Source organism: Salmo salar, chromosome 03 (genome assembly GCF_965601325.2).
Source record: "Salmo salar chromosome 03, fSalSal1, whole genome shotgun sequence".
In the NCBI taxonomy this organism is placed as follows: domain Eukaryota; kingdom Metazoa; phylum Chordata; class Actinopteri; order Salmoniformes; family Salmonidae; genus Salmo; species Salmo salar.
In genome coordinates, this window is record NC_138293.1 from 48,324,133 (window position 1) to 48,344,315 (window position 20,183).

A 20,183-nucleotide genomic window follows, 5' to 3' on the forward strand; every position below is an offset into this window, starting at 1 on the left:
ATTTATTACAAATAAAAAACAGTAATACCTTATTTGCATAAGTATTCAGACCCTTTGCTATGAGACTCGAAATTGAGCGCAGGTGCATCCTGTTGCCATTGATCATCCTTGAGATGTTTCTACAACTTGATTTGAGTCCACCTGTGGTAAATTCAATTGACTGGACATGACTTGGAAAGGCACACACCTGTCTATACAAGGACCCACAGTTGACAGCGCAGGTCATAGCAAAAACCAAGTCATGAGGTCGAAGGAATTGTCCGTAGCGCTCAGAGACAGGATTGTGTCGCGTCACAGATCTGAGGAAGGGTACAAAAACAATTCTGCAGCATTGAATGGAAGAAGTTTGGAACCACCAAGACTCTTCCTAGAGCTGGCCGCTCGGCCAAACTGAGCAATAGGGGGAGACGGGCCTTGGTCAGGGAGGAGACCAAGAACCCGACAGAGCTCCACAGTTCCTCTGTGGAGATGGGAGAACCTTCCAGAAGGACAACAATCTCTGCAGCACTCCAACAATCAGGCCTTTATGGTAGAGTGGCCAGACAGAAGCCACTCCACAGTAAAAGGCACATGACAGCCCGCTTGGAGTTTGACAAAAGTTACCTAAAGACTCTCCAACCATGAGAAACAAGACTTTCTGGTTTGATGAAACCAGGAATGAACTTTGGCCTGAATGCCAAGTGTCACGTCTTGAGGAAACCTGGCACCATCTCTACGGTGAAACATGGTGGTGGCTTCATCATGCTGTGGGGATGCTTTTCAGTGGCAGGGACTTGAATACTAGTCAGGATCGAGGCAAAGATGAATGGAGCAAAGTACAGTTGTGGCCAAAAGTTTTGAGAATGACACAAATATTAATTTCCACAAAGTTTGCTGCTTCAGTGTCTTTAGATATTTTTGTCAGATGTTACTATGGAATACTGAAATATAATTATAAGCATTTCATAAGTGTCAATGGCTTTTATTGACAATTACATGAAGTTGATGCAGAGTCAATATTTGCAGTGTTGACCCTTCTTTTTCAAGACCTCTGCAATCCGCCCTGGCATGCTGTCAATTAACTTCTGGGCCACATCCTGACTGATGGCAGCCCATTCTTGCATAATCAATGCTTGGAGTTTGTCAGAATTTGTGGGTTTTTGTTTGTCCACCCGCCTCTTCAGGATTGACCACAAGTTCTCAGTGGGATTATGGTCTGGGGAGTCCTGGCCATGGACCCAAAATATCGATGTTTTGTTCCCCGAGCCACTTAGTTATCACTTTTGCCTAATGGCAAAGTGCTCCATCATGCTGGAAAAGGCATTGTTCGTCACTAAACTGTTCCTGGATGGTTGGGAGAAGTTGCTCTTGGAGGATGTGTTGGTACCATTCTTTATTCATGGCTGTGTTCTTAGGCAAAATTGTGAGTGAGCCCACTCCCTTGGCTGAGAATGGTCTCAGGATGCTTTACTGTTGGCATGACACAGGACTGATGGTAGCGCTCACCTTGTCTTCTCCGGACAAGCTTTTTTCCGGATGCCCCAAACAATCGGAAAGGGGATTCATAAGAGAAAATGACTTTACCCCAGTCCTCAGCAGTCCAATCCCTGTACCTTTTGCAGAATATCAGTCTGTCCCTGATGTTTTTCCTGGAGAGAAGTGGCTTCTTTGCTGCCCTTCTTGACACCAGGCCATCCTCCAAATGTCTTTGCCTCACTGTGCGTGCAGATGCACTCACACCTGCCTGCTGCCATTCTTGAGCAAGCTCTGTACTGGTGGTGCCCCAATCCCTCAGCTGAATCAACTTTAGGAGACAGTCCTGGCACTTGCTGGACTTTCTCGGGAGCCCTGAAGCCTTCTTCACAACAATTGAACCGCTCTCCTTGAAGTTCTTCATGATCCGATAAATGTTTGATTTAGGTGCAATCTTACTGGCAGCAATATCCTTGCCTGTGAAGCCCTTTTTGTGCAAAGCAATGATGACGGCACGCGTTTCCTTGCAGGTAACCATGGTTGACAGAAGAAAAACGATTCCAACCACCACCCTCTTTTTAAGCTTCCAGTCTGTCATTCGAACTCAATCAGCATGACAGAGTGATCTCCAGCCTTTTTCTCGTCAACACACACCTGTGTTAACGAGAGAATCACTGACATGATGTCAGCTGGTCCTTTTGTGGCAGGGCTGAAATGCAGTGGAAATGTTTTTTGGGGATTCAGTTAATTTGCATGGCAAAGAGGGACTTTGCAATTAATTGCAATTAATCTCATCACTCTTCATAACATTCTGGAGTATATGCAAATTGCCATCATACAAAACGAGGCAGCAGACTTTGTGAAAATTGATATTTGTGTCATTCTCAAAACTTTTGGCCACGACTGTACAGTCGGGGCCTCCATCGGATGGAAGGAGTTGGCTCTGGTCACCGTTTTCTGCAGCAGACTGCAGGAGGAGGTACAGCTGGAGTTAGCCTGCCGTGATGACAACCTGTCATTTGACCAGCTCATCAGCATGGCGATCTAGTTGGACAACCTCCTGCGGTCCCGAAGAAGACCTGCGTGGAATTCAGAGCCCATGGCTACCCCTGCTCCATGGCCAGAGGCGATGGAGGTGGGCTTGGCACGTTTGCCCAAGGCAGAGCATAGGAGGAGGAGGGATCTGGGCCTCTGCTTCTATTGTGGAGAAAGGAGTCATTTCTATCTGACTTGCTCTCTATCCACTAGGAGGCGAGGTGACGACAAGCCAGGGAATTCCCCTGCTCCAACCGAGGTAGGAGGCATGGTCTCCTCTCCTTGTCTGTCAAAACAACCAGTGTGTTTACCCATTAAATTCCCTGAGTACCCTAGCCCTTCACTCCCGTTAGCTCTGATTCCGGAGCTGCTGGGAATCTCTTAGATAGGGCACTGGCCACTGCATTACGCATTCCTTTGGTTACCCTACAGTCACCCATTCCAGTTCGAGCCCTGGATAATCGTCCAATAGGGCCAGGGCTCGTACATCACATTACTGTTCCATGGTTCTTTGCTGACACATGACACTCATTCAGAACAGATCACCTTCTTGGTTATAGACACCCCCATGTACCCCATTGTTTTAGGTCTCCCCTGGTTGAGTTTGAATAGCCCGGTTATTTCCTGGTCTGTGAGGAGAGTGCTGGGTTGGTCGCAGGAGTGTCAGGCAAGGTGTCTTGCGGTGTCTGTCAACACCACTACAGTGGAAAGTCCGGACTGTGCTCCTCAAGTGGATTTACCGGAGGAGTACAAGGATCCGCACCAGGTATTCTCAAAGACATAGGCTACATGCCTGCCTCCCCATTGCCCCTGGGACTGTGTCATTAACCTGTTGTCTGATGCAGCCCTCCCGAGAGGACATGTCTATCCCCTCTCCTATGCGGAGACCGAGGCCATGGAGACCTATGTACAGAAGAGTCTCCAGCAGAGTTTTATCAGCAAGTCACCAGCCTCCTCAAGCTTATTTTTTGTCAAGAAGAAAGATGGGGGACTGCGTCCCTGCATTGGTATCGAACACTGAACAAGGCCACCGTCAAGTTCAGCTATCCTTTACCCCTCATCCCAACCATCATCGAACAAATATACAGGGCGCAGTACTTCACGAAGCTGGACTTGAGGAGCGCCTACAATCTGGTGCGCATTTGTGTAGGCGACAAATGGAATGGCTTTCTCCATGACAACGGGTCATTGCAAGTATCTCTTTCTAATGCTCCTTCAGTCTTCCAGGCCTTCATCAACAAAGTGTTTCGGGACATGCTGGGATGGGGCATGGTGCTCTATAGACTGCATTTTGGTCTATTCTGCTGACCGCGTCCAGTATGTCTCGTTAGTCAGGTCTGTGCTGAGAAGACTGTTGGAGCATGATCTATATGTTAAACAGGAGAAATGTTTGTTTTTCCAGCGGTCCGTGTCTTTTTTGGGCTATCTCCACAGAGGGAGTGGAGATGGAGGAGCAATATGTCAGGTCATGGCCCATCCCTAACTCCATGAAAGCAGTCCAGCAATTCCTGGGGTTCACCATCTATTTCCTGAGGTTCATCCGGAGCTTCAACACGGTGGTCACGCCTCTTACCTCCCTGCTGAGAGGAGGTCCCCAGCGGATTCATTGGACTGCGGAGGCGGAGAAGGCGTTCGAGACGCTGAAGTCACGTTTCACCACTGCTCCAATGTTGGCACATCACGAAACCTCACTCCCCTTCATCATCGAGGTGGATGCCTCAAAAGTATGAGTCGGGGCAGTGCTGTCCCAGCGTACCGGAACCCCTCCAAAGCTGCGGCCCTGCGCTTTCTACTCTAAGCAACTGAGCCCTGCCCAGAAGAGCTACGATGTAGGGGACCGGGAACTCTTGGCGGTCAAGAAGGCTCTGAAGGCGTGGAGGAACTGGCTGGAGGGGTCCAAACACCATTTCCTGGTGTGGATGGACCACCGCAACCTGGAGTACATCAGGGCAGCGAAGAGGCAGGCCAGGTAGGGTCTATTCTACCAGGGTCCAATTCACGATTTCCTATTGGCCAGGTTCAAAGAATGTGAAGGCGGGCGCCCTGTCTCGCCTCTGATGCAGAGGAGTTCCAACGTTCTAAAGACTGTTGACATCTAGTGGAAGCCTTAGGAAGTGCAAAATGACCCCATTGACACTGTGTATTAGATAGGCAATCGCTTGAAAAACTACAAACCTCAGATTTCCACACTTCCTGGTTGGATTTTTTCTTAGATTTCTGCCTGCCATATGAGGTCTGTTATACTCACAGACATCATTCAAACAGTTTTAGAAACTTCAGAGTGTTTTCTATCCAAATCCACTAATAATATGCATATCCTACCGTCTGGGCCTGAGTAGCAGGCAGTTTACTACGGGCACGCTTTTCATCTGGACGTCAAAATACTGCCCCCTACCCTGATGAAGTTAAGCACGTCTTCCGGCACTACGGGATCCCGGGGGATATTGTGTCAGATCGTGGCCCTCAGTTCAGCTCACGGGTATGTAAGGCATTCATGGAATGCCTGGGGGTCACAGTCAGTCTCACCTCCGGGTATCGGCCTCAAGAAAATGGGAAAATGGGCAGGTGAAGAGGGTCAACCTTTGGTGTTACTGTCAGGATCGGCCGGGGGAGTGGGCGGATTTTCAACCTTGGGCGGAGAACGCGCAGAGCTAGACCGAGGCTCCTGCGGTGGAAGAGTGGTTTTGGCGTGCTGAGGAGATCTGGAACACTGCACACACTCGTCTCTAGCATACCGTGCGTCGGCACAAGGAGCAGGCCCGACCGCCACCACAGTGAGACGCCTGTCTTCTTCCCAGGTGACCGGTTCTGACTCTCCACCCACCGCCTGCCCTGCCGGAAACTGAGCCCGTGGTTTGTGGGACCGTTTAAAGTCCTGAGGAGGGTTAATGAGGTAATGTACCGTTTACAACTCCCTGTTGATTACCACATTAACCCGACCTTTCATGTGTCTCTTCTCAGGCCAGTGGTGCCTGGTCTCCTCGCTGAGGCTGGACCAAGTGATGCCTCGCCTCTTCCTTTGGATATCGAGGGAGGTCCAGCATACTCGGTCTGACATACTCGGTCCGACATACGAGGCGTCGGGGGGGTGTCTCCAGTACCTCATCAACTGGGAGGGGTACGGCCCAAAGAAGCGGTGCTGGGTTCCTGCGGTGGACATCCTGGATGCGTCGCTGACCAGGGATTTTCAACGCCCTGACCAACCCGCACCGTGCCCCTGTGGTCATCCCCGAGGCCGGTGTCGTCCCACACCTGGTTCCCATTTCCCCTGATTAGTATGTGCCCTCTGTTCCCTCTGTCGTTGTCGGTTATTGTTTCCATGTCCGTTGGTCGTGCGAGTGCCTATGCGTTGGTGAAGCTGTTATGCTGTGTGCTTTATATATTGTGTATTACGGGTATTGTCCCGTGTCGTTCAACGAGGTTTACCCTCACTCTTTTGTTTGGGTACAGCCCAGTGTTTTTCTATACGTGTTTGTTTTGGGTGTACTAAAAACCCTTATTGTGTATTCCTGCGCCTGTCTCCAAATCCCTTATACCAGTGTGACAGATTGGTTTGCCTTCAGAATAATTGCCTTCTCCTGTGCCTCCCGGCTGTGCCACCAGAGATTCTGGGTTCGAGCCCAGGCTCTGCCGCAGCCGGCCGCACAATTGGCCCAGCGTCGTCTGGGTTAGGGAGGGTTTGGCCTGGCAGGGATATCCTTGTCCCATTGCGCACTAGCGACTCCTGTGGTGGGCCGGGCGCAGTGCATGCTGACCAGGTTGCTAGGTGTACGGTGTTTCCTCTGACACATTGGTGCGGCTGGCTTCCGGGTTGGATGTGCGCCGTGTCAAAAAGCAGTGCGGCTTGGTTGGGTTGTGTTTCGGAGGACGCATGGCTCTCAACCTTCCTCTCCCGAGTCCGTATGGGAGTTGCAGCGATGAAACAAGACAGTAACTACTACCAATTGGATACCACGAAAAAGGGGTAAAAATTTTAAAAATAAAGAAAATAAAGAAAAATGTGCTTTCTCCTGGTCGCGTGCTCTGAAGCACCTCTCACTCACATGGCTCTCCGTTAGGTGATGCGGTCTTTTCCACAGGCTACAAGTGAAGACAGACACATCGGGGATGCAACTGTGCTCGTCCTTATCCAATTCCGAGGTGGAAGAACTGTCCACATTTACTTTGTCAGGCAACAAGATGAGGAGGCCTAATGAACAGCAAAAGCACTAGCCTATGTTGATTTACTATCCTCCATAGTACAAAAGTTGACCTATTCTGTGCGAGAAATAAATATTTGAAACATAGTTGTGGGTATAAGCGCAATGTTCCCTTAGCAGGAAAAACCCATTCTCAAAAGTGACCGCAAATGCAATTATGCATGTAATGATTTTATTTTAAAGGAGCATTTTTATGGTGAAAATGATCCCAAACTTAAAACTCACGTGCTGCTTATATATGCCAGTTTGTCACATCCTGACCAGCAGATGGAGCTGTTGTAGTAGTTTTGGGGTCAGGACGTGGCAGTCTTGTGTGTGAATGTTCTGTGTTGGTCTTGTGACTCCTGATCAGGAACAGCTGGGGATCGTTGTTCCTGATTGGGAGTCATATATGTAGGAGTATGTTTGTCACTTGGTTTTTGTGGGTAGTTGTTTTTGCACTGCGTTTAATAGCCTGCAGAACTGTTGCTGTTGTCATCTTTATTGTTTTGTCAAGTGGATGCTTTACTCCTTTTTTTAAATTAAAACCATGAGTATCCATATTCCCGCTGCGTCTTGGTCCTCTTCTCTCCAGTACGACATTTTGAATTTACTCAGCCACTGTGTCTTCGTATTGTCTCGGCTTTGGCCTATACAATTAAAGTCAGACGTTTACATACACCTTAGCCAAATACATTTAAACTCAGTATTTCACAATTCCTTTTCACATTCCCAGTGGGTCAGAAGATTACATACAATCAATTAGTATTTGGTAGCATTGCCTTTAAATTGTTTAACTTGGGTCAAACGTTTCGGGTAGCCTTCCACAAGCTTCCCACAATTGACTCAAATGATGTCAATTAGCCTATCAGAAGCTTCTAAAGCCATGACATCATTTTCTGGAATTTTCCAATCTGTTTAAAGGCACAGTCAACTTAGTGTATGTAAACTTCTGACCCACTGGAATTGTGATACAGTGAATTATAAGTGAAATAATCTGTCTGTAAACAATTGTTGGAAAAATTACTTATGTCATGCACAAAGTAGATGTCCTAACCGACTTGCCAAAACTATAGTTTGTTAACAAGAAATTTGTGGAGTGGTTGAAAAACGAACGTATGTAAACTTCCGACTTCTGTATACGTACTGTATATCATGGTCGCAAGGCATATGAACTAACAGGTTATAGAGCAAACAAGCTTGGCTTCCCCAGTGATTTTATCCATACACTGCTACTGTGATTCAACCCACACATCACTAGTACACACACCCAAAGGCCTACCCTATTCTACATGTTCCCTCACATTCCAGAGTGACATTTTTGTCCCCTTCTCCATTTCTTCTACCCGCCTTCTCCATTTCCTACCTACCCTGACATTTTCTCTCCCATCTCTGGAGGAGAGTCACCTTCTCATATCCATGTTTTATGTAACAGATGATGTATGGAGGACAGCAGGAGGAGAGAAAGAGACTGGCAATGACAGGAAAATAAGTCGAGAGAGAGAGAGAGAGAGAGAGAGAGAGAGAGAGAGAGAGAGAGAGAGAGAGAGAAAACACAGTATACACCTTACTGTACAGTAGCCTATATCCTCCACCTCCCCCAGTCAAACATGAAGAATATATACATATTTATTTACATTTTTGATTGAACCTTTATTTAACAAGGCAAGTCAGTTAACCTCCCTGGGCAAGGTGGGACGTTTGCGTCCCACCTAGTCAACAGCCAGTGGAATCACGTGGCGCGAAATACAAATACCTCATAAATGCTATAACTTCAATTTCTCAAACATATGACTATTTTACACCATTTTAAAGACAAGACTCTCGTTAATCTAACCACACTGTCCGATTTCAAAAAGGCTTTACAGCGAAAGCAAAACATTAGATTATGTCAGGAGAGTACCCTGACAAAAGTACCCTGACAGCCATTTTCAAAGCATGCATATATGTCACAAAAACCAAAACCACAGCTAAATGCAGCACTAACCTTTGATGATCTTCATCAGATGACACTCCTAGGACATTATGTTATACAATACATGCATGTTTTGTTCAATCAAGTTCATATTTATATCAAAAACCAGCTTTTTACATTAGCATGTAATGTTCAGAACTAGCAGAACTTCGTCAGAATGCACTCCCAGGACTTCTACAACAAATGTTGTTTTGGTTCGAAATAATCCATAGTTATATTGAAATAGCTCCGTTTTGTTTGTGCGTTGAGGTCAGTATCCGAAGGGTGACACACGGGCGCATTTTGTGACAAAAAAATGTCAAAATATCCCATTACCATACTTCGAATCATGTCAAACGCTGTTTAAAATACATTTTTATGCGATTTTTCTCATAAAATAGCGATAATATTCCAACCGGGCGACGTTGTATTCGTTCAAAGAGAGAAAGAAAACATGGAGTCCTCTCGTGCACGTGCGCTCCAGTGTCAGTGTTCCCTGCCTTACCACTCACAAAAACTCCTGCTGTTTTTCACCTGAGTCTGCAGAGCTCTCATTCCACTTTCTGGCGCCTTCTGAGAGCCAATGAAAGCCTTAGAAAATGTCACGTTACAGCAGAGATGCTGTATTTTTGATAGATGCCCTAGAAGGACAACAAATTGTCAGACAGGGCACTTCCTGCATGGAATCTTCTCAGGTTTTGGCCTGCCATATGAGTTCTGTTATACTCACAGACACCATTCAAACAGTTTTAGAAACTTTAGTGTTTTCTATCCAAATCTACTAATTATATGCATATTCTCATTTCTGGGTAAGAGTAGTAACCAGTTTAAATCAGGTACGTTTTTTATCCGGCCGTGAAAATACTGTCCCCTAGCCCCAACAGGTTTAAGAACAAATTCTAATTTACAACAACGGCCTACCCCGGCCAAACCCAGACAACGCTGGGCCAATTGTTCGCCGCTCAAAAGGACTCCCAATCACGGCCGGAAGTGATACAGCCTGGAATCGAACCAGGGATTGTAGTGACACCTCTTGCACTGAAATGCAGTGCCTTAGACCGCTGCACCACTCAGGAAGCCAAATGTAACTGAGGAGACAACAGCACTAACTGCCCCCAGTATTTGACAGAACTCTGATTTCTCATCATAATAAACCATTCTCCTCCCAGCCTATATATTTAATTGGCTTTCCAGGGTGACCTTGTACAGTCCACACAAAGACAAAGGGACAGTCGCCCCCATCCCTCACTTCCCTCCTCTTTAACAATATAGGAAAGAGAGAGCTGTTCCAACAGTGTTGTGATGCCAGGAGGACAATACCATCTCAGTACATAGTGCGAGGGGATTTGGGTGGTAAATGGTAGAGTCAGGGCCTGGGGTCCAGCATGAGATAAAGAAGGATTAGACAGAGTTTCGGTCATAAAAGACAAAGGGACAACATTTCCAAATCTTTCCTTCAGTTCCATTCACTGAAAGTTGTTTTCATTTGCCTCCCAGTGCAAAGGGTTAGACATCACTGTCTAACCCTTCTTCATCTGGTTCTAGCCTGAGGTGAGGAGCAGTATACCAGAACACTATCACAGGGCTCTACACTGATTTATTTTCCAAGTAGCTTTAGTGGGAGGAGAAAGTACCAGTTACCCCTAATCACGCATATGGCATCACCCCCCCTAGTAGTTATGGTTAGGATTGGGAGATTGAGGGTAATCTGATCCTACACCTGTGGTGGAGGGCAAATGCTGTGTGTGTTTGTGTGTGTGTGTGTGTGTGTGGTGCGATTATTTTTAGGTGAGCGAGCACACAAAGAATATATAAAACAGTTGTCATGAGTTTGTACTGACAGATGTAGGCTATTGAATATCACTGTAGAATAGGCCTATGCATAAAATGCATCCTCCATTTGCAACCTCTGCCCACACATATCGTCCCAATACATTTTTATCCATTTTAGTACCCTCAAACACCGAGTTAGGCATAGGCTTACCTAATTTAAAAATAGACCATCATCACTGTCAATCATGAATGATAATTCTTCATGTTTTACCGGTGAAATGTCCAAACTGCATATGTATGCCAATCATTTGATCTCAATGAGTTTCATGGGAATATGCATTTAGATCATCTTGAATTACTGTTTTGTAAGCGAATAAAAGCAGATGGTGTTAAGAAACTGTTGTATTAGCCTTTCTTGTAGGCTTATTTTGCGTTAATCAAAGCATATATCCTACTAGGTGTGTTTTGGACGCATCAAGATTTTTTTTACTATTCAGCTTCAGATAAGAAATGACTGAGGTGTTTTTGATGTAAAATATTAGAGGCCTATTTGCTCAGTAGACTTATATGCTATTATATTTCGGTGCCGTTTTGTAAAATACTAATACATCCTTATGTGATCTTGCGAAACATTGATTCAGCTTTGATCTAACTTTACTAAACAAGCACCATTATGAGAAGTCATCATTTTCGATTTGTAATAATAATAGTAATAATAATAATAATAATAATAATAATAATAATAATAATACATAATGAGCAGGACTATTAGGTGTAGGCAACAGATCTTGATGAGGGTTATTTTAAGCGATTTGAATGATGGTGCTGAAAGGACAGCACCCTAACCAAGCATTCACATATCATTCTGGGTTCCACTGCGCAAAAGGGGGTTGTTAGAGTTTTCTGTCTGGCTGTTCTTGTTATATCAGATTTATTTGGCCCATTCAAAATGGTAAAGCCTCTGACCGACTGGCCTCTACACACACGCCTAGAGTTATTCATCATACGCACCACCGCCAGAGAGTGAGAAGACAGGAAAGAAACCACCATTTACCTACCTATAGGCTGCTATAGCCTACAGTTATTCAACATATAAGATGGCGCCGAAGAAGATGGCTGATGTTCTACATGCTCCTAACCAACTGTGCTATTTTGTTAGTTTTTTTGCATTGTTTGTAACTTATTTTGTACATAATGTTGCTGCTACCGTCTCTTATGACCGAAAATAACTTCTGGACATCAGAACAGCGATTACTAGTTTCGAACTGGAAGAAGCTTTTTCCTTTAACGAGTCTGGCGAGAAGGATATACTGCTTTCCCCGGAACAGGCCCAAATCCCCGTCAATTGCGTGGAGAAAAGACGGAGGATAAGGGGGCGCAGGTCGGGCTGCCTTCTGAGAATCCGTAGGCGAACGAGTAAACTCCCACTGCCATCCGTTCTATTGGCTAATGTGCAATCATTGGAAAATAAAATTGATGACCTACGATTAAGATTATCCTACCAACGGGACATTAAAAACTGTAATCTCATGTTTAAATGAGTCATGGCTGAGGGCATCCTTGTCTAATGCCCCGCCTCACCCAGACTGGCCTACTGAGTCCCCCTCCCACCTTGACCATACATGACGCTTCAGCATACACAAACCCAGACATCACATTATATAGATACTCATGGTCCACTCTATCAAGCCTTATCTTGATCTAAAGAGACCAGTCCAAAGTTCACATTAGAACCTCTCTGTCCCTGATTAAGAACAAGTTGTCCATGATTGAGCGTCCCGGTACACAATATGTCTGGTCCTTGTGTACAATAGAGTCCATATGAGAATTCAGTCTGTTAGCAAGGACCTTGGCAAATATCTTGTAGTCCGCACAAAGCAATGCCACAGGCCTCCAGTTCTTAAGTTCACACAAGTCCCCTTTTTTGGGCAGGAGAGTCAGAGCCACCCGACGGCAGCTCATCGTCAACTTTCCTACCCCGACGCACTCACGCAACATGCAAAAGTCAAATTATTCCACAGATTTTTTTTATAAAACTCCACTGGGAGTCCATCGACCCCAAGTGCACAGCCAGGGGACTTCTGGGTAAAGGCCTCTGCCAGTTCATGGGACAATAGAGGAATGTCCATTTCATCCCTCTGTGCCAGAGAGAGCTTAGGAAGTTCTGCAAACAAAACCTGAGCACACAAAGGATCACATAGTTCTGCCCTATACAATTCCGTATAAAACTCCACAGTTCGCTCTTGCATCTCCCCCACCACAGAGGTCACCCGCCCATCAGACAGCCGTAGACAGTGCATGCCCTCGGCTTCACTGCTCTGTCTGTATGTAATAACTATACCAAAAAACGTGGATAGATTGCAGCATTCGCGCAATACTGAAAGCGCGATCCACCGCATTTAACCACGGTAAGGTGATATGGTAATATGGTCGAACACAAACAGTGCAGTTATGCCCTCTGTAATGCAATCAAACAGGCAAAACGTCAGTACAAAGACAAAGTGGAGTCGCAATTCAACGGCTCAGACACAAAAATCACAGTTTACAAACGGAAAACCAGCCACGCCGCAGACACTGAAGTCTTGCTAAACACTTTCTTTGCCTGCTTTGAGGATAACACAGTGCCACCGACACGGTCCTCTCCCGAGAACTGTGGGCTCTCGTTCTACGTGGCTGACGTGAGTAAGACATTTAAGAGTGTTAACCCTCACAAGGCTGCCGGCCCAGACGGTATCCCTAGCCGCGTCCTCAAAGCATGCGAAGACCAGTTGGCTGGAGTGTTTACAGACATTCAATATATCCCTATCCCAGTCTGCTGTCCCCACCTGCTTCAAGATGTCCAAAATTGTTCCTGTACCCAAGAAAGCAAAGGTAACTGAACTAAATGATTATCGCCTCGCCCCGTAGCACTCACTTCTGTCATCATAAAGTGCTTTGTGAGGTTAGTTAAGGATCATATCACCTGCACCTTACCTGCCACGCTAGACCAACTTCAATTTTCATACAGGTCCAATAGATCCACAGATGATGCAATTGCCATCAAACTGCACACTGCCCTATCCCATCTGGACAAGAGGAATACCTATTTAAGAATACTGTTCATTGACTACAGCTCAGTCTTCAACACCATAGTACCCTCCAAGCTCATCATTGACCTTGGGGTCCTGGGTCTGAACGCCGCCCGGTGCAACTGGATCCTGGACTTCCTGACAGGCCGCCCCCAGGTGGTGAAGATAGGAAACAACACCTCCACTACGCTGATCCTCAACACAGGGGCCCCACAAGGGTGAATGCTCAGCCTCCTCCTGTACTCCCTGTTCACCCATGCCTGCGTGGCCACACACACACACACACACACCTCCAACTTAATCATGAGGTTCGCAGACAACACAACAGTAGTAGGCCTGATTACCAACAATGACGAGACAGCCTACAGGAAGGAGGTGAGGGCCCTGGTGGAGTGGTGCCAGGAAAATATCCTCTCCCTCAACAAAACGAAGGAGCTGATCGTGGACTTCAATAGACAGCAGAGGGAGCACAGGTGAACAGCGTCAAGTTCCTCTGCGTATACTTCACTGACAAACTGAAATGGTCCACCCACACAGACAGTGTGGTGAATAAGGTGCAACAGTGCTTCTTCAACCTCAGGAGGCTGAGAAAATTTGGCTTGGCCTCTAAGACCCTCACAAACTTTTACAGATGCAACATTGAGAGCAACCTTTTAGGCTGGTACGGCAACTGCACCGCCTGCAACTGCAGGGCTCTCCAGAGGGTAGTGCGGTCTGCCCAATGCATCACCGGGGGCACACTGCCTGCCCTCCAGGACACCTACAGCACCCGATGTCACAGGAAGGCCAAAAAGATAATTAAGGACATACCCCACCCGAGCCATGGCCTGTTCACCCCACTATCATCCAGAAGGTGACATCAGTACAGGTGCATCAAAGCTGGGACCAAGAGTCTGAAAAACAGCTTCTATCTCAAGGCCATCAGAGTGTTCAATAGCCAGCCTCCACCCAGTACCCTGCCCTGAACTTAGTCACTGTCACTAGCCGGCTACCACCTGGTTACTCTACCCTGCAGCTTAGAAGCTGCTGCCCTATGTACATGGACATGGAATCACTGGTCACTTTAATAATGTTTACATACTGTTTTACTCATCTTAGAAGCTGCTGTCCTATGTACATGGAATCACTGGTCACTTTAATAATGTTTACATACTGTTTTACTCATCTCATTTGTATAATTATGAACATTTTATTTGACTTTTTTTTTTAACCAAGGACTCATTGAGATTTGAAATCTTTTTTTCAAGAGCATCCTAGCCAAGATAGGCAGCACCAAGTCATTACACAATTTGTCACGCTCTGACCTGATAGAGCAATTTCTCTGTTTAGTTAGGTCAGGGTGTGATATGGGGTGGGCATTCTATGTATTTTATTTATATGTTTTGGCCAGGTATGGTTTCCAATCAGAGGCAGCTGTCCATCGTTGTCTCTGATTGGGAACCATACATAGGCAGCCCTTTTTCCCTCCTTGAGTTGTGGGATCTTGTTTTTGTGCAGCTGCCTTTGAGCACGTTTCTTTCTGTTTTACCTGTTTATTGTTTTGTTTGGTTTTTCTTCAATAAAGTATGTGGAATTACCGGTACGCTGCGCCTTGGCTTATATATGACAGGGAGTTCGAGGACAGTGATTGTGACACAATTACAGACAGACAACATGAAAAACTCCAAGTAATCTAGTAAAAACCATATAAAATCACAGGAGTATAACAAAATCATAAAACAGCAAATTAAAAACATTTTCAGGTCAAGGAATCCTCAAAATCCCTCATCAATGATTTAAAAACACTAATCGACACAAGTTCATCCAGTTTAAAACTATTTTGTAAGGCATTCCAAGCTGATGGCGTAGAGTACAGAAAATCCCTTTTCCAAATTCAGTTCGGACATTCGGAACAGTTAGCAGGATAAAGTCCTGCGAACAAAGAGAGTACCCACCACATTTCTGAAGAATAAAAATGGCCAAATAAAATGGCTTTGTAAATAAAAGTATACCAGTGACAGCCTTCGAGTGACTAGAGTTGGCCAGCCAACCCTGGTATATAAAGTGCAGTGGTGCGTAAGGGTTTTGCAGTTTAAAATAAATATCAATGCTCCATGGTAAAGGGTGTCAACTGATCTCAAACACTGAGCGGAAGCATTAATATATAAAATATCACCATAGTCCAGTATAGGTATAAATGTAGCTGATGCTAGCCTCCTTCTGGCTTCAAAATAAAAATAAAATCCCAACTTCAGCTGATATTGTTTTGTAAGTTGTTGAATATGCAATTTAGGCCGTCATCAATTAAAATTCCAAGATATTTATATGAGGTTACAGTTTCAATCTCATTGCCCTGACAGGTAGTAATAGGTGAAAGGTTCAGAGGTCTATTTCTTGCTTTAGAAAATACCATTAGTTTAGTTTTGTCAGCATTGAGGATAAGCTTCAATTGACACAAGGTATGTTGAACAGTATAAATAGAACACAGTATATAAAAAATATACTGTATTCCAGTCAATGCCATCCTATTCAACTATTGATGACTATATACTATCATACGTATTCTACAGATATACTAAATATTCCATCCACATACTGCCTATAAAGTCTATACATCCCATCACATATACAGTACCAGTAAAAAATGTGGACACACCAACTCATTCAAGAGTTTTACAATTGTCTACATTGTAGAATAATCGTGAAGACATCAACACTATGAAATAACACATATGGAATCATGTAGAAACTAAAAAAAAGTAGATTTTATATTTGAGATTCTTCAAAAATAGTCACCCTTTGCCTTGATGACAGCTTTGCACACTCTTGGCATTCTCTCAACCAGCTTCACCTGGAATGCTTTTCCAGTCTTGAAGGAGTTCCCACATATGCTGAGTACTTGTTGGCTGCTTTTACTTCACTCTGCAGTCCAACTCATCCCAAACCATCTCAACTGGGTTGAGGTCGGGGGATTGTGGAGGCCAGGTCATCTGATTCAGCACCATCTCAACTGGGTTGAGGTCGGGGGATTGTGGAGGCCAGGTCATCTGATTCAGCACCACTCTCCTTCTTGGTCAAATAGACCTTACACAGCCTGAAGGTGTGTTGGGTCATTGTCCTGTTGAAAAACAAATGATTGTCCCACTAAGCACAAACCAGATGGGATGGTGTATCGCTGCAGAATGATGTCATAGCCAAGCTGGTTAAGAGTGCCTTGAAATCTAAATAAATCACCAACACTGTCACCAGCAAAGCACCCCCACACCATCACACCTCCTCCATGCTTCACGGTGGGAACCACAGATGCGGAGATCATAAATTCACCTACTCTGCGTTTCACAAAGACACAGCTGTTATACATCTCAAATTTGGACTCATCAGACCAAAGGACAGATTTCCACCGGTCTAATGTCCATTGCTCGCGTTTCTTGGCCCAAGCAAGTCTCTTCTTATTATTGGTGTCCTTTAGTAGTGGTTTCTTTACAGCAATTCGTCCTGATTCACACAGTCTCCTCTGAACAGTTGATGTTGAGATGTGTGTCAGTTGAACTCAGTGAAGCATTTATTTGGGCTGCAATCTGAGGTAGAGTTAACTCTAATGAACCTATCCTCTGCAGCAGAGGTAACCCTGGGTCATCCTTGCTGTGGTGGTCCTCAGGAGAGCCAGTTCCATCATAGCGATTGATGGTTTTTGCAACTGCACTTGAAGAAACTTTGAAAGTTCTTGACATTTTCCAGATTACCTTAAGACATGAAGGTCAGTCAATGACGGACTGTCGTTTCTCTTTGCTTATTTGAGCTGTTCTTGCCACAATATGGACTTGGTCTTTACGAAATAGGGCTATCTTCTGTATACCACCCCTACCTTGTCACAACACTGATTGGCTCAAACGCATTAAGAAGGAAAGAAATTCCACAAATTCACAAGGGACACCTATTAATTGAAAAGCATTTCAGGTGACTACCTCATGAAGCTGGTTGAGAGAATGTCAAGAGTGTGCAAAGCTGTCATCAAGGTAAAGGGTGGTTACTTTGAAGAATCAAATTTAAAATATATTTTGATTTGTTTAACACTTTTTTGTTTACTACATCATTCCATATGTGTTATTTCATAGTTTTGATGTCGTCACTATTATTCTACAATGTAGAAAATAGTACAAATAAAGAAAAACCATGGAATGAGTTGGTGTCCAAACTTTTGACTGGTACTGTGTGCATGCGTACGTGTGTACGTACGTTCTTAATTTCATTCTTTTACTTTTAGATCTGTGTGTATTGTTGTGAATTGTTAGATTTTACTGCACTGTTGAAGCTAGGAACACAAGCATATCGCTACAACCGCAATAACATCTGCTAAATATGTGTATGCGACCAATAACATTTGATTTGATGTATAAAGATATAATACTCACAGCGATGAGGATCTGTGTTCCACTGTGTAGAACCTCTATGTACTGGTACTCCATGAAACAGCCCATGACGGAGATGTAGGACTGGCTGTCCACAGTGCCCACCCTTGGCTGGGTCATCTCTCTCCTCACACACCCTGGACCGCGCTCACTCCACCACGAGTGGTGAGCCGAGATGTTAAATGTCAGCAGGTCACTTTCCTGTAACAAGAAACAAACACATATTAACATGTAAGAAAGGACACACAGACAAACATACACACATACGCAAGGACCTGCACAAAACACACATATACATATACACACACACACATATACATATACATATACATACACATATACATACACACAAACGTCAATCAATACCCCAATACAGCAATATAACCCCACAGTTGCCCCGTAGCGACAATACATGCATTATTAATACAGGACAATGGGTTGCTGTCAGGAATAGTTCATTTGAAGTCTCTCCCTAGAGGCAATGGGAAACATATTTACACTACAAAAGCAAATTAAATAGACAAACAAAAGGGAAATAAACAAGGGAACCATTAGTAAACATTACACTCAAAGTTTTAAAAGAATATAGACATTTCAAATGTTACATTATTGGCTATGTACAGCGTTGTAACAATGTGCAAGTAGTTGAAGTATGAAAGAGAAAATAAATAGACAGATAAATATAGGTTGTATTTACAATTTGTGCTCCACTGTTTTCCCTTTTCTCATGGCAATGGGTCACATATATTGCTGCTGTGATTGCACACTGCGGTATTTTGACTAACAGTGGAAATATTTGTGGGTCTGTGTGATCTGTGGGAAATATGCGTCTCTAATGTGTTCATACATTTGGCAGGAGGTTAGGAAGTGTAGCTCAGTTTCCACCTCATTTTGTGGGCAGTGGGTTCACAGACTGTCTTCTCTTGAGAGCCAGGTCTGCCTATAGTGGCCTCAATAGCAAGGATATGCTCACATAGTCAAGGATTCTCTTCATTTGGGGTCAGTCACAGGTCAGGTATTCTACCACCGTGTACCCTCTGTTTAGGGCCAGATAGCATTCCAATTTGATCCATTTTTTGGTAGATTTTTTCCAGTGTGTCAAACTGTAGACATTTGATTTCTGAGTCCAGTAAGGTGAGGCCGGGTGCTGCAGACTGTTCTAGTGCCCCCGCCAATTAATTGACATATATGTTGAGGGTCTGGCTCAAGCTGCATTCCTGTCTCACCCCACGGCTCTGAGGAAAGAAATGTGTGTTTATTGGCTATTTTCAACTGTCATGTGCACTGCTCCACAACACCGCTTTCCATCAATTTATATAGCAAACTCTCATGCCAAATTGAGTGAAAAGCCTTTTTGAAATTAACAAAGCATGAGAAGACTTTGCTTGTGTTTTTTTTTGTCAATAAGGATGTACAGGGTGTATACATGGTCTGTCGTACGGTATTCTGTTACAAAGACAATTTGCTCAGGACATTGTTTTCACCGAGGAAATATTGGAGTCTGCTGTTGCTGTTGATGATATTGCAGAGGATTTCTTCTGAGATTACTTCTCACATATTCCACATTTGTGGATTGTGGTCATGTTAGGGAAGATGCCAGAGCGGAGGGTAATGTTGAAGAGTTTAAGAACAGACAGTTTGAATTTGTGGTCTGTATATTTTATCATTTAGTTTAGTATACCATCAACACCACGGGGCTTTTTTGGTTGGGGGGGGTTTGCATTTTGTCCTGTAGCCGATTCAATGTAATTTGAGAATCCAGTGGGTTCTGGTAGTCTTTAATAGCTGATTCTAAGTTTAGTAAATTACCATGTATATGTTTTTGCTCTTGATTCTTTGTCCAAAGAGGTTGTAGGTTTATTCATACATCTCCATTTTGGGTAGATAGCCTCTCATGTTTGTTTCGTGTGTTCCAATTTTCTCAGAAGTGATTTGATTCTATTGATTCTTCAATCACAATGAGCTGTTTTCTAACATGCTGTTCCTTCTTTCTTAGTGTATTTCTGTATTGTTTTAGTGTTTCACCATAGTGAAGGCGTAAGCTAAGGTTTACTGGTTTTCTGTGTTTTTGGTTGATAGTATGGTGGAGAAATGACAAGATTGTTATAATGCTGTTATTGCATCAAATGGTTGTTTTATGCAACAGAATAAGGGGTTGTTAGAATGCTCATCTGTGTGTGTTCTACTGAGGATGGGCCTCTGGAAGATTTACGATGTCTTTGGGGGATACCACATTCCAAAGCATGACTTAATGTTTCTGTTCTATATGGTACCAGGGAGAGATGACTCCAGGGACAGACCCTGGTCACTACACAATGAGAACAGTTTTTACAGC

The 20,183-nt window shown here is 44.4% G+C and overlaps 1 protein-coding gene across 3 annotated transcripts in view; it reads right to left on the reverse strand.

Annotated features, from left to right (window-relative positions):
• The window catches only part of LOC106600545 (sodium/potassium-transporting ATPase subunit beta-1-interacting protein 4), a 145,627-nt gene that overhangs the window by 47,729 nt on the left and 77,715 nt on the right, over positions 1 to 20,183 (reverse strand). For all 3 annotated transcript variants that reach the window (XM_014191977.3, XM_014191975.3, XM_014191976.2), the window contains exon 4: positions 17,852 to 18,049. In XM_014191977.3, the coding sequence (XP_014047452.1) occupies positions 17,852 to 18,049 (198 nt within the window). The remainder of the gene's footprint in view (positions 1 to 17,851; positions 18,050 to 20,183) is intronic.